The 13,313-nt window shown below is 47.4% G+C and overlaps 1 protein-coding gene and 1 long non-coding RNA gene across 21 annotated transcripts in view; one reads left to right on the top strand and one right to left on the bottom strand.

Annotated features, from left to right (window-relative positions):
- The window catches only part of SRPK2 (SRSF protein kinase 2), a 248,782-nt gene that overhangs the window by 18,872 nt on the left and 216,597 nt on the right, over positions 1-13,313 (bottom strand). For all 20 annotated transcript variants that reach the window (XR_005373185.1, XR_005373186.1, XM_038562755.1 and 17 more), the window contains 5 exons: positions 13,018-13,264; positions 11,879-12,361; positions 4,837-4,937; positions 4,613-4,720; positions 136-205 (listed from right to left, as the gene is read on the bottom strand). Coding sequence is in view for 18 of the 20 variants with exons in the window: in XM_038562755.1 (XP_038418683.1) it covers positions 136-205; positions 4,613-4,720; positions 4,837-4,937; positions 11,879-12,361; positions 13,018-13,264 (1,009 nt within the window). In the remaining 2 variants the exon portion in view is untranslated. The remainder of the gene's footprint in view (positions 1-135; positions 206-4,612; positions 4,721-4,836; positions 4,938-11,878; positions 12,362-13,017; positions 13,265-13,313) is intronic.
- On the top strand, positions 3,261-4,684 carry LOC111090901. Its single transcript, XR_005373187.1, has 2 exons — positions 3,261-3,706; positions 3,881-4,684. It is a non-coding gene; the product is annotated as an uncharacterized LOC111090901 (long non-coding RNA).

Raw genomic sequence — 13,313 nt, 5'->3', positions numbered from 1 at the left:
CAAGGAAGAGCATCTGAACTGGGCGTTTGAAAACCAAAACACAGCTCTGTTTCAGTGCAGGAATACATTCCTCTCCAGAAGCTCAGGCCTCTCCGGAGACCCAGCCTGAGATATTCAGCAGCGAGTGATACTCACCTTCGTCTCTGGAATAGTCTTCCCCAGAATGCGGTTCAAACAAATAATCTCCCGTTGCCAGCTCAAATGCCTAGGACACAACAGATGACACGCTAAGATAACACGCTAAGATAACAGATGACATTCCCACTCTGGGAAGTGGCCCCCGAGGCAGCAACTGTTTCTCCTTGTACAAGAGACGTTTATGAGGATCTGATCAACCCAAGGAGCCTTCTAAAAGAACTCAACACCAACCTTTTTCTTCCTTCCAAAAAGTTCAAAGAAGTCTGAGAAAAATTCTTACATCTCCTCCACCGGAGGATGTAAAGGCTGCGTACACCCCTCATCTTGCAGGAAGCACGCTGGCAAGCAGCCGTGTGCAGGCCTAGCGGGGGACCGCACCCCAACTCTGAATGGCGGGACCCAGACTTGATCTAGGACCAGGTCCGACTCAGGCCTTCTCTCAACCTACAAGCTCATCTGGCCCCGAGAGCAAGTGAAGCGAAGACTCTCATGTCTCAGTAACCAAGAACCGTGTTCTGTGTCTCATTTCTTTCATTTCTGAGCTAACCAAAGGGAAATCGAAAGCCACAAAGAAGGCTCTGTGGCTCCTGCTTGGTGCCCTGGGGTGGAAAGAGCCAGGTAAGGAAGGCAGGGAGATGCTGGCCTGCCTCCTGGGCTGCCACTGCCTGCTCCAGCAGCCAGCCTGGAGGGGAAGGCGCAGAGGCCCCGTTTCCATTTCTATCAGGCAGTCTTCTCCCCTTGTTCTCAAAAAAACCCCTCAGGGCCATGAGTTTAATTTGCTAACATATATAAAGATGGTAACTGCTGTTGCTCTGAGGATCCAATACCATGTTTTTAAAATCTTTTTTTAAAAAAAGGAAAGGCTAAATCCTATTTTTGGTTTTCCCATACTTCAATTCTGTATTGGAGCTTGCTGTTCTGAAAGGCACCCGGGGACTTGCCCTCCCCGCATCCCCCCATTTCCACCCCCTGTCCCTGAGCACATGTGGAGGAGGGGCTCTCCACCACTGCCTTCAAAGAACCAAGGGTGGCTGTGCTGGGGCATGACCACAGCGCCTCACTTTTTTTTTTAAGAATGAAAAAAAGGAGGGAGGTGGGGTAACCAGATGGTTGTCAGCTACCCTGTGAGAGCACCAGCTCAAGAACTCGGGATCCTGCAGGGCCTAGACACGTCCAGTCTCAGAGAAAGCTGGTCAGGGAAGGTCCTCACCTGGGGCCTCTCCCCTCCACACAATGAACAAGATACACCGATCTTGGGTCAGGGCACAAAACCTCACTCGTGGCCACAAATCCGAAGGGAACAATCAGATTTCATGGTGAATGTCCAGAGAGTCTTCTTGGCTTGGGACGAGCCATGAGGAAAAGGAGAGACCCCCGTGGAGAAGCCGGGGGAAGCCGCTGCGGAGGCTCCAAGGACAGTGCCACAGAGGCTCCTTAACCCTGCTCTGGAGCCCTTGCTCATTCAAACATTTCCGTCAGGCTGAATATATTTCTTAGAACCAAACACTAAGACACGTCAACTGAGTGTTCTCTGAAAGATGGCCGTTCTCATTAGCACCCGTGTATTTTCAATGAAACACTCAAATCTAAGAAGCCCACAAAGAAATGATCTAAAAGAAAAAAGGAAGAGGAGAGGTAAGATGGAGGAGGCCCTCCGGTCCTCATCTGGTCCTAGTTCTCTGAAGAGTGACAAGATTTTCTTAACAAAAGGACAAGATCAACAGCAGGTGCAGGCATTACAATGAAATGTCGGCTGCTTTCAGGTGGGCAGCTAAGAAACTATGAAAGATTATGGCCTTGAACTCAGTAAGTTACTCCCGACAGAACCTTACTATTATTACTACTTTAATACTGGGACTTGTAACGCTTGGGAACTTGGCATTCCTTCCGCTGTGCTTGACCAAATTCCCTACAAGGACTCTCCCCTGGGCCAAATTCTCTCTTCAGGTTCTGAGACCAGGCACCTGTTACTTGCACACCAAGGTTCCCCCACCCCAAGGAACCGAATTCTGAAGCAGTGAGGTCACCTGTTCTGTCTGCAGGCGTGTGAGCGGTGCTGAGGAAGCTGGGTGAAATGGGTCAGACTGGCTTTCCTGGTTTCTATGGCACTCACTGGGGCTCACCAGGGAGCCCGCAGAAGTTACCTGTTCTGGGGCCCCGACACACAAGTGCAAGCAAGCAGTGCCTCAGCCCTCACTCCACATCTGGAGGAGCCCCAAAACTCAAGAAGAGGAAAAGAGGTTCAACAAGTGACACATTTCACCTACTCCACCTCGTTTTGTGGCCCTCCTTCCTGACAACAGAAAGGGCGCCCAACAGTGAGCACGGCCACCACCTGCCACACGGGAGCTCTCAACCCCGCAGCCTCTGCAAGACTTACTGCCATTTATGTCATCAAAGGCCTCCACGCCTCATCACCAAGAACAATCTGGAGCTTTAGTACAGCTTAGCATTATGAATTTAATATACTGTTGTATTTCTAAACTTAAACACAGGGATGGGATGGGGAAACACTGTGTTTACCAGGTTCTCCAGGAAAAACAAGAGGGACCTCTCAGCCTTGCCTTCAGGGATGGAAGGCAGGGGTGGGGAACAAGGCTTGCCCCCTTGGAGGGGGGGGGAATCATCACATGACAACAATCAGCTGATTTTAAAAGTGTTTTAAAACTCCCCAAGTAACCCTTGAAGCCCTGAGGGAATTTATGCTTAATTTGGGAGGAAGGGGAGGAAGGGGAGGAAGGAGGAAGGAGACAGTCTGCTACTTCTGTATCACTGTTCACAGGAGGAGAAGCGGCCAGGATGGGGACACCATGTGGGGGGACAAGTCCTTACCTAATGGAAGGCAAGACACACAACCTGACACAAAAGCGTACCGACGGCTCCACATTATTCTCCTACCTCTGTGATCTTGTCCTAGTTTTCCGGTTATATCATCAAAATTTAACACCCCAAATTAGAAGCACAGGTTTCAGAGTTGAAAGAGCCCTCAGAGTCTAATTCAGGGCAGCCTGGCAGGGCCCCTCCTGTGTCGCTAGGGACACCTAAGGCTTGACCTCACCACATTCCGAAAACGGAACATTTCTCCCCACTTCCCATTGGCCTAGCCTCGGTTCCTGCCACTTCCGGGGCCCCCACCCACCCCCCGGTCCTGTCCCTCCCCACACCACAGTCTCCACGGTCAGAGCAGCCATCACACGTCCACCAATTCTTCTCACCATTCTTTTCCATACATCGCACAGCAAAGACCTAAGTTTTTGATACTCACCAAAAAACTTTATTTTAAAAATTATTATCTGGTATGATTTGTCAGAGCAAAGTAGGAAAACAAGGCACACTGTTTCTGATCTATTTGGCCACATCTTGCCTCAGATCTTGATAACTTTACACAAACATCTACTTTTCTTCATATTATCTAGCACCACACTTTTTACTGTGGCATCGGAGGACACGCAGCACAGCGCACTCCGAAGAGTTGTTAATCTCTGAATAACAGACGAGTACGTTTATTACCCACTGCTCCTTCTAGTGAGAAGACGAGTGCGAGGCTTTATACACAAAGCCTCTTACTGTAAGTATAACAGAGAATTTGGGAGGGGTGGAATTAAGAAAGAAAAACATGAAACAGTACCCCAAACACACACACACACACACGCACACACGCCCCGGCTAGGGAACAGGACCAAGAAAGAGAAACTGAAATTGGCGTAGAGACGAGAGGCCACTCATGCTCATCAATTCACAGGTCAGCAGTGAGAGAAGAAGATGCCCTGGTGAGGGCTTGGGGCAAGGTTTAGTCACAAAATTGTGATGCAGCCAAAGGGAAGAGGTGGGTGAAAGAAGAGGCGCCCTGAGGACCTGATGAGAAACACCTTCGTGTTTTCCATGCGAACAGACTCGGTCAAAGGGAACACACGCAGCTGCTGGGTCCTGGAAGTCAGAGGACAGCCCGACAGCAATAAGCCAGAATATTCCCTAGATTTTATAGGAGGAGAGATAGGAGGAGAGATGGCACTTAGGGAACTCCATCTCCTTAAGGAGATAAGGTCTGTCAAAGGTCACCAAGAAGGGTTACCTCAGACAACCCTCCAGAGACACCACTGCTTCATCATCCCCCCCAGCATGAGCAGAGGGTAAACCTGCGTATGACCTGCAAGCTTCAGAAACCAGGAGGAATTACTTGGAGTGATCTTTGTCATCAGAGCAGAAGGTGTGACGCTCGGGGCGTTGGCTGAAGAGGGCCTTGAGAAGACACCGTCTATCACAAGATGAAATGCGACCAAGCCGAACCCAAGGACATGCCTGAGGGTCCTTCCAATTCACAACACGCTCAAGACAGCAGCCTTGCCCTCACCCATCCCACAGAGGACAGACTTCACGGTCAGGAAAACTCAGACCACATGCACCAGTGGGACGGCCGCATCGTGAGCATTAAGGGGGTGAGCCAAGAGAAGAAAATGGCCAAGGCCGTTCTTACCATACACGCGGTACTCCAAATGTCAGCAGGTGTACTGTAACCTGCTCCTATTAAAACCTCTATGGATCTATACTGACGTGTCTGGATGTCTTCTGTGAAGTGTTTATGCTGGAAGGGAACAGACTGTATTACTATGGAGGGAAACAGACATTAAAAAGAAAAAATAAAGTGTCTTCTAATATGTGATCATGATCAAAATGTTTTAGAAAGAAGACTCTACTTACCACCCAGCAAGCATTTCCCAGGTCGGCAATTTTAACTCTAATTTTATCTGCATTCCGTGGATCCAGGGGATTCACCAACAAGTCGGCCGCCCGGGTTTTTGCTGGCATGAGCAAACAGCAGGACAGTTAGTGCCTGGGATAAGTGGTTTGCATGTGTGCACACAATGTTTGCCGGGCACAGTCTCCTTTTCTAGGAAAGTGATGGGATGATCACTTAGGCCTGGAACCCTGTACATTGCACTCAACAGAATTTTAAATTCTTGGTCTCCATCCCTAGAAGATATTTCAGGAGAGAACACACTGGGCTGCCCAGACACCTCCCTGACCTGGCCTTGTTCTTTCTCCTTATAGCCCTGATTCCTTCATCCCTAGGTCAACCCTACGCTCCTCCCCTTGGCATCTTTCTAGCCACTCCTCACTGCCTCAGAGCCCACAATGAACCACATCTAGCTCACTGGTGCATCACTACGTGAAACACGAAGGTAGAGAGAACACGTTCCTGGGGGGCCAATCCCTTTGTAAGTGATGCTCAATTCACCTGGTAACTGCGTCACCTACCTCTCCTGCTTGGGCTGAGCACAGAGATCTCAAGGGGTAGTTGATGACTGATTAATACATACAGGTTAAAGGCCAGAACTAATCAATTTGGGTTTAGCTTTGAACAAGGAATGCTCCAGAACACAGGTCTCCTGAGGCAGCCAACAGGGCAAATCTTGATGTTCCTCTCAGACCTCAAATACTCAGACCACTCTTAACCCCAGAGGGACTCTGAGAGGAGCTCATCAGCCAACACAGGGTTATTAAGCTTCTCTGGGCTCTTGGGGCCCGAAAAGCTTCTCAAATTAAGCCCAGACCCTGCCCATATCAAGCACAGTTAACCAGGGGACAAATGCCAAAGGAAAATAACTTGGAGGAGCCCAGACAGAAAATCCTGAAGTAAGCAAGCATCTTCATCAATCCCTACACTGACCAAAAGCTTGGACTTTTGGGAGGGATGAGATGTAACCAAGGCTCTTATCACTGCAGAAGTAATTCTTAAATGGTATTTACAGACTAAACAGAAAAGTCCACTCAACACAGAACATTAAATACCCTCTGTTCACCCCAAACTGGGCACTGCTGAAGCCAACCAAACCGCCTTCTGGGTATACCCACACCGTGGAGCCACTCAAGGGGGCTCTGAGTCCCTGGCATCCCCACACAAGCAGCAAGGCCAGCCTGTGCTCACCTGTTAGCAGGGCAGCAAGTAAGCAAGGCACCCAGGAGCTGGGACACCCACAGAGCTCCCCAAGAGGGGCCAAAGAAGTCTGGCCAACATCTTAACCCTCAAGCCCCCTCCTGCAGCTTGTGGATCGACATAGGCGGGCCAGGTTCATGTGTTCCCTTTTTGCCATCTGCCCTACGACCACTTTCCTCTTTATAAAGATGCTGGTCCACTGTGGACTTCACCAAAGGCAGTCTGAGCCAGCAGAACACACACAGGAACTCAGGAATGACGGGAAGGCAGGCAGCAAAGACCCACACGAGGAAGCAAAACGTAGAGTAACTAGGGGATAGGCAGAGAACAGAGCTCCAGAACTGTACGAACGCTGACCCAGTGGATAGAGGGCAGCACTAGAAATGGCCAGAGGAGTCCTGCATGTCTCTCAATCAAGGAGAGTCAGCATGCAAGAAAGTGGAATTTGAAGTTTGCAGAACTGGATTCAAATCTGAGTTTTAACACCAACGACTCGTAAGACTGGCAAATGACCTAAATTCTGTGAGGCTCAGTGTTCAAGAAAGAAGAGGAAGGGGGATCCCTGGGTGGCGCAGCGGTTTGGCGCCTGCCTTTGGCCCAGGGTGCGATCCTGGAGACCCGGGATCGAATCCCACGTCGGGCTCCCGGTGCATGGAGCCTGCTTCTCCCTCTGCCTGTGTCTCTGCCTTCCTCTCTCTCTCTCTCTCTCTCTCTCTGTGACTATCATAAATAAATAAAAATTTAAAAATAAAAAAATAAAAAATAAAATAAAAAAAAGAAGAGGAAGTGGTCATGCCACCCCCACCCAAACCAACCAACCAACACCAATCAGCACCGGAGAGCCAAGTAGCCCCCACTCTACCCCCACCACAGGCTGAGCTTCCACCGGCCAGAACCAAAGGCCCACCGGCTCTCTGCAGAGAAGAGGGGAAGCCAAATTCAGATCAAAGGTCTAAGGAAGGAGGGCGAAGCTCTAGTTCTGACTCAGAGTAAGCTGGCGCCTGACGGCAGGCCTGTGGAAGAAGGGGTGTGTCCACCGCCGGTTCCCAGGTGCTTTAAATACACTTCCCAGAAGCTGCAGAATTCAACTAGGTTAGAGGAAATGCACTTGAAGAGACACACCATCACACAGGTTCAATCCAGGTTCTCTGCATTTAACACCCCTCATTTATGATTACCAGACAAAGCCTCTTTGGTGACAGGCTGTTATCTTCCTGTTTCAGGTCTGTAAACAGTGACCCTGCTCACAATGCATTCCAAGTAACAGGGGATTCATTTCAGAACTTTTAACTGTTTAAGAACACAAAAGAGGCTTTTAAAGGAGGACCTACTTGTATTTCTGACTTCCTTTGCTCAGTGTGATAATTACCTGGGTTAGGGTACCTGACTGCAACCCTCAGAAAAGCCCATTTAAACACAGGGACAGAAAATAATAAAAAAATAAACACAGGGACAGGGAATCCCTGGGTGGCTCAGCGGCTTAGCACCTGCCTTCTGCCCAGAGCGTGATCCTGGAGTCCCCGGATGGAGTCCCATGTCGGGCTCCCTGCATGGAGCCTGCTTCTCCCTCTGCCTGTGTCTCTGCCTCTCTCTGTCTCTCATGAATAAATAATAAAATCTTTAGAAAATAAATAAATAAATAAACAAACAAATAAATAAACAAACAAACAAACACAGGGGCACGCGTGCTTGCTGTGCATTCATACCAACTTTGCATTGTCCTGGAACTGGATCACCTCCTCTAAGCAATGTGGTGACCTCTCGCAGCCCTTCCTTGTTCTCTGCCTCTACCAAGGAGGGAATGAAAGGTGGGAAGAGGCCACTTCAGAAAGGACTGGAGCCTGTAAATTACCTCCAATGACCTGGCATCCAAGTGACACTTCATTCCATGTGAGGCAATCTTAGAAAATAGTAAGATGGCAGTGGTGGTGCCTCCAAGTGACAAGACAGCCGTCATCGCTTATTTGCAAGGCACCGTGCTGGGCTCACACGGACTCTTTATGTACCTTAAAACACCCTTACGATAAAGGCACGAGTACCTTCTCTACATGCAGAGGTTCAAGTGCCAGGGCCGTGAAGGAGCAGCACCGGGAGATGTAATGCCTGAGCCTGGCCCATTCATTCACCAAGTACTTATTGAGTCCCTTCTATGGGCGATCTTGGCACTGGGAACAGCATAAGCCAGACGTGTAAGGCTCCCCCACCCACACCCCAAATTAGGAAACTCACCAATCAGTAGGAGTGTGGGCAGTAAAGTAAATAAAAATGACTGAGTCACATGCCATGTCAGAAAAGAAAAAAGAAAAACAAAGGAAGGAGATGAACAAGGAGGAGGGTGGGCAGGGGAAGTGTTTCCAGAGAGGGTGACATGTGAGAAGGCACCTAAACAACGGCAGACATGAACGGCAAGAGGCTCTTGGCAGAAGGCACAGCAAATACAAAGAGGCAGAAACAAGTTAGTACTTTAGGGAAACTTGAGGAAGGAGCCACTGCAGAAGGGGCAGAGTGAGCAGGGGTGAGGGGCGGGCTGTGCCAGAGAGCAAGCTGCCAGCGAATGGGCTACAGAGAGCTCTGCAGAGAGCTCATAAACTTTATAGAGTGAGGCCTCGGGGTGTTATTGTGAGTGGAAACAGGCTGGAGGTCCATCCCCTGGGAGGGAGAGGTAGGGAAGATGACAGGATGTGCATTGGAAAGCTCTCTCTGGACAGCCCTCAGAGGACAGGCCAGGCAGTGAGGAGCCACAACTGGCAGCCACCTGGTACCCTGTCGGGTGAGGAGGACTACTTGGCAGGGAAAGCCAGCAGGACCAGATGGGACAGGCCAAGATGCATGCTGTGACTCCAGCAACCAATAATCCAAAAGGAATCCTGCCTCCTCTTCTCAGTCTTCAGCGGCTACCCAGTCACTCCAGGGAAAAGTCTACATCCTTCCACCTGCACCGAAGTTCTTCCCTCCATCCTCTCTGTCTGGCCTTCAGCTACTCCCTAATGTGTGTGCACTCTGCTGTAACACAAGGATCTCCAGCAACTCTGAACACAGCCTGTTTCTCTTGTCTGGTGTCCACGCAGTAGTCAGAGGCCAACCACCCACCTCTGGGGCAGGAAACAAAACGGAGCGCCTCAGACAAGTGATTAGATAGGGCGATCCTGTCTCCGGTGTGTACCTAGAATTTAGCAATATTGGAAAGATCTGCTTGGGAAGAGATTTGGATCAACGTGAAAAACAGACCCCCTATTTCTCCCTGATGTGACATTTGTGCACCAGAAAGGGTGCTGGGGATGGAGCGTGTGCTAGACAGAATAAAATTCTGATGGTGAAAGGGGAAAGGCGGGACAAAGAGGAGAAGAATATAATCAGATATCACTGATTTGTTTGTTTATTATTCAATAAAGGTTTATCACAGCACTGAGTTAGATGCTGAAGATACAAAGATAAAAACGCACAGTGCTCTGAGATTTTACATCCCACTGCAGAAAAAGATAGTGGAAATAATGACCATTCAGTTAAGAAAAGCATGAGCAGTAGGTAAAGAGGGGAGAGGGAACAGACCTGCTGGGGAACCCACGTAGGGCTTGTGTTTGAGTGGTGGTCGGCACAAGAATAAGTTTGCTGAGAGGACAATGGATATACGGAGGAGAAAACATTCCAAGCAGAAGGGAAAGACATCAGAAAGGCACAGAAGTGCATTTGCACAGTCTTTATTAGAGCTTGAAAATAAACTGAGGAGAAGCTATGCCATAGTCATGATTGCAGAACTTTTCACTGTTTGCTCCATCGATAAAAAATGTTTGCATATTTGTAAATTTAACATGCTACTGTTCCTATAATTATGAACACTATAAAAGGTTAAAAAAAATCTCAAAAATGGAGATTTTTGAGAAAGTGACTCCAGCCTGGGGCAGAGAAACTGTGAATTGAGGATGTGGTTCTAGAAAGCGAGGAAGGACACAAAGAAAAATGGGGTTATGTCAACAGGACAAAAGAGACAACTGGAAAAGGCTCACGTGGACCAAATTTGGGACAATTCTGGCATCAGGAAACAAGAAGCTGTAAATGATTATAAGACATAATCCAAGGTGTTAATTAGAAGAACAAAGAATCCGTGTGTGCATGATATGAAGGGATATGTGAGAGACTGCAGGGCAAGCGGCAGGCCTGGAAAGAGCACAAAAGCCTCACCTTCTGCATCTCCTCCATCTGGCTGCTCCTGCTCCTGAGTTATATCCTTTCATAATACACTAGTGACCTAGCAAGTGAACTCTTTTCCTGATTCTGTGAGCTGCTATAACAAATTAACTGAACCTGAACAGGGGTCCATGGGAACCTCTGATTCACAGCTGATAGGTCAGAAGCACGGGTGCCAACATGGACTTGCCACTGGTGTATGACGATGTCTTGTGGGAACTGAGCCTTTAACCTGTGGAATCTGATGCTGTCTCCAGACAGCGTCAAAATCACGTTAAATTGTAGGACACCTAGGCAGCCCCAATGGCCCAGCAGTTTAGCGCTGCCTGCAACCCGGGGTGTGATCCTGGAGACCCAGGATCGAGTCCCATGTCAGGGCTCCCTGAATGGAGCCTGCTTCTCCTTCTGCCTGTGTCTCTGACTCTCTTTCTATGTCTGTCATGAATAAATAAATAAAATCTTAAAAACAAAACAAAACAAAAAAAAAGAAAGAATAAATTAAAAAAAATAAATTTTAGGAGACCCAGCTGGTGTTGGAAAAGCTTCTGGTGTACGGAAAACCCCCAACACACACATTTGATGACCAAAGGTGTCAGAAGTAGTGTGTGAGAGTGAAGGAGACACACAGAGGTGAGTCTTTCCCTAGGTAAACCTACCTTCTGTGTGAAAACATTTTATAAGCACCTTCAAAGATCCTTGGTTAAAGTAAAAAGGAACAGGATAGGATATGTCTACTCAAGTAAAAACAAAAAAGATATCACACACACACAAAAAAAACCCCAAAACAACAAACAAACCAACCCACATCTTTAGAATAATTAGCTACAGCCAGTAAGTAACAAAGACAGCTCTGCAGGTCTCCCCTGCTGGACTCCAGGGGCTGCAGGATTCCCTGTGCTATCTGCAGGGCTGGGTCAACTGACTCATCATGTGTTAAACACTCTTGTCAGCAGAGGGAGCAGAGGAGGTTTCCGAGCTATTCCTCTGTGGGCTAGAATGGAAACCATCTGCGATTGCTTACTGGAGCCCCTTTGCATGACACAGGTAGGGACAGGTCATGTGGCATTCACTCTCAAGGGTTTGACAGAAGTCATAATCACATTAAAAACACATGCCACTTCCTTTAAAATAGCTTTAACGTTTCAGTTGCAGAGTTCTACAATCAGGAACAACCATCAAAATGAAATGAGACTTCTTCCTCAATACAAAGAGCCGGTATATTTCCCTGAATACAAACAAAACAAAAACCAAAAATTAAATATAACACTATCAGATGGAAGTACAAATTATAAACTACATATTCTATAAAAGCTATCGTACATGTAAGCTGCTGGACCTGGAAGGTTTTTGCAATTGCAGATGTCACTAACTATAGAAGGAATAAGAAAAGCTCAGAAATGGGATCTGATATTCAGAACGCAAGAGAAAGCCTAAGTGGTACAGAATACATTTTAAATTACATTACTTATTCAGAATTACAAAAGTAATACAGCGAAAATGGTTAATGCATACATACACGAATGACTTGGCCACCTCCAGGCCAATTCCCTTCACAGCATTTGTCAAGGTTATGATACTCGGACCACGGAAAGCAGACACCTGGCGGGGAAGGACACTTACTTTTTGGCAAATCTCCAGTGCTGGAGGCTGAAACCGTACGGCTTCTGTCATGGGATGGACTGCTTTCCTCAGGCTCGGTAAGTGGGGATCCCTCGGAAAGTGCAGAGCCACAAGCCACAGGTTCTAAGGGCCCAGAAAACAATGATGTGGAAAACTCTGGAAACTGTGACTCAGGAATTTTATGCCGTCCATTTGGCAATTCACCATTGAATTGTTCATAGGAGCTGCTATATGTGTAATCACTTTCTGCATTTGGCTCATCGAGGTTATATTCCTCAGGATTTGGGCAATCTTCTTCTTCATCGTCTTCATCATCCAGCTGCTGTTCCAGTAAGAACGGGCCATTCTCAATATGGCCATTGGTTTTGGGTGATTCTATCCAGGCAGGGTCTGCATTGGTCAATTCCTGTTCAACATCATCTTCATCCTTCTCAGTGTTTTCTTTCTCGGTGTCTTCTTTCTCTTCCTGGTCCTCAGCCTCGCCTTAAAAAGTTGATGGGTTAAGAATCAGAATGCGTTACTCTCCTTAACACAGTGGCACTAGGTACATATTTCCTCCAACAAGGGACAATTTTGAGTGGGCTTAATTTAGGGTTATTTTTCTCCCTCAAATAAGCTCAACCCCCAATGTGGGGTTCAACCTCACAACCCCAAGAGAGTCACATGCTCCACTGACCGAGCCAGCTGGGCACCCCCGAATATGCTTGATTTATGTACTACAAAGCAAAGCACCTCTTGGTTCTCAGGGTAAGATCATAGGTTTTCTAGATCTCATTTTTTCATTCAGTAAATAATTGGCTAACTCTTATTAGAAAAAGTTAGATTTGGAGGAAAATGACTCTTTATAGAGTTGCCTTTCTACTTCTACCCTCTCTTCTACAATCTTCAGAAAATGTCTGTGAATACACTACTATTAGGTTAAAGGTTAATTAAAAAATAAAGAATAATCATTAGTATGATTGAGACATGGTGTTAGACATTTTCCATTTTTTAAAAAACTGTTTTAAAATACTAACATATTTCTGGCATTCGTTTTACAAATGAAGTGGCAGACGGTTTCCCATATTCCCCAACCACAGCCTATGTGGTGACCCAGCAGGTGCTCACTCAGGAAGCTCCAGGACCCCGTGCAGACTGACCGTTGTCATTCACAGGCTCGCTCTCAGCCGCATCCTCTAAGCCGGCAGCTTTCAGTTTGCCCTCTGGGCGGTATTCATCGTCTTGTTCATTGGAAGGTACTGCTGATGTGATGTTTTCTTCTATTATTTTCCTTTCGGCTTCTCGCTCCAATTCTTCTATCTCCTGCAGGCGCTTTTCCAATAACTCAGCCTGCCTTTTCTGCTTCTTTTTCAGTTTTTTCTTTTTGTTCTTAGATATTTTTCCTATCTACAACATGGGAAGAAAATACCACAGGTCAGTCTGCTTCTTTTTAAAG

This window comes from Canis lupus, chromosome 18 (genome assembly GCF_011100685.1).
Source record: "Canis lupus familiaris isolate Mischka breed German Shepherd chromosome 18, alternate assembly UU_Cfam_GSD_1.0, whole genome shotgun sequence".
Classification (NCBI taxonomy): domain Eukaryota; kingdom Metazoa; phylum Chordata; class Mammalia; order Carnivora; family Canidae; genus Canis; species Canis lupus.
The sequence above is the reverse complement of the archived record's forward strand: the minus strand, read 5'-3'. Positions and strand labels throughout refer to the sequence as shown.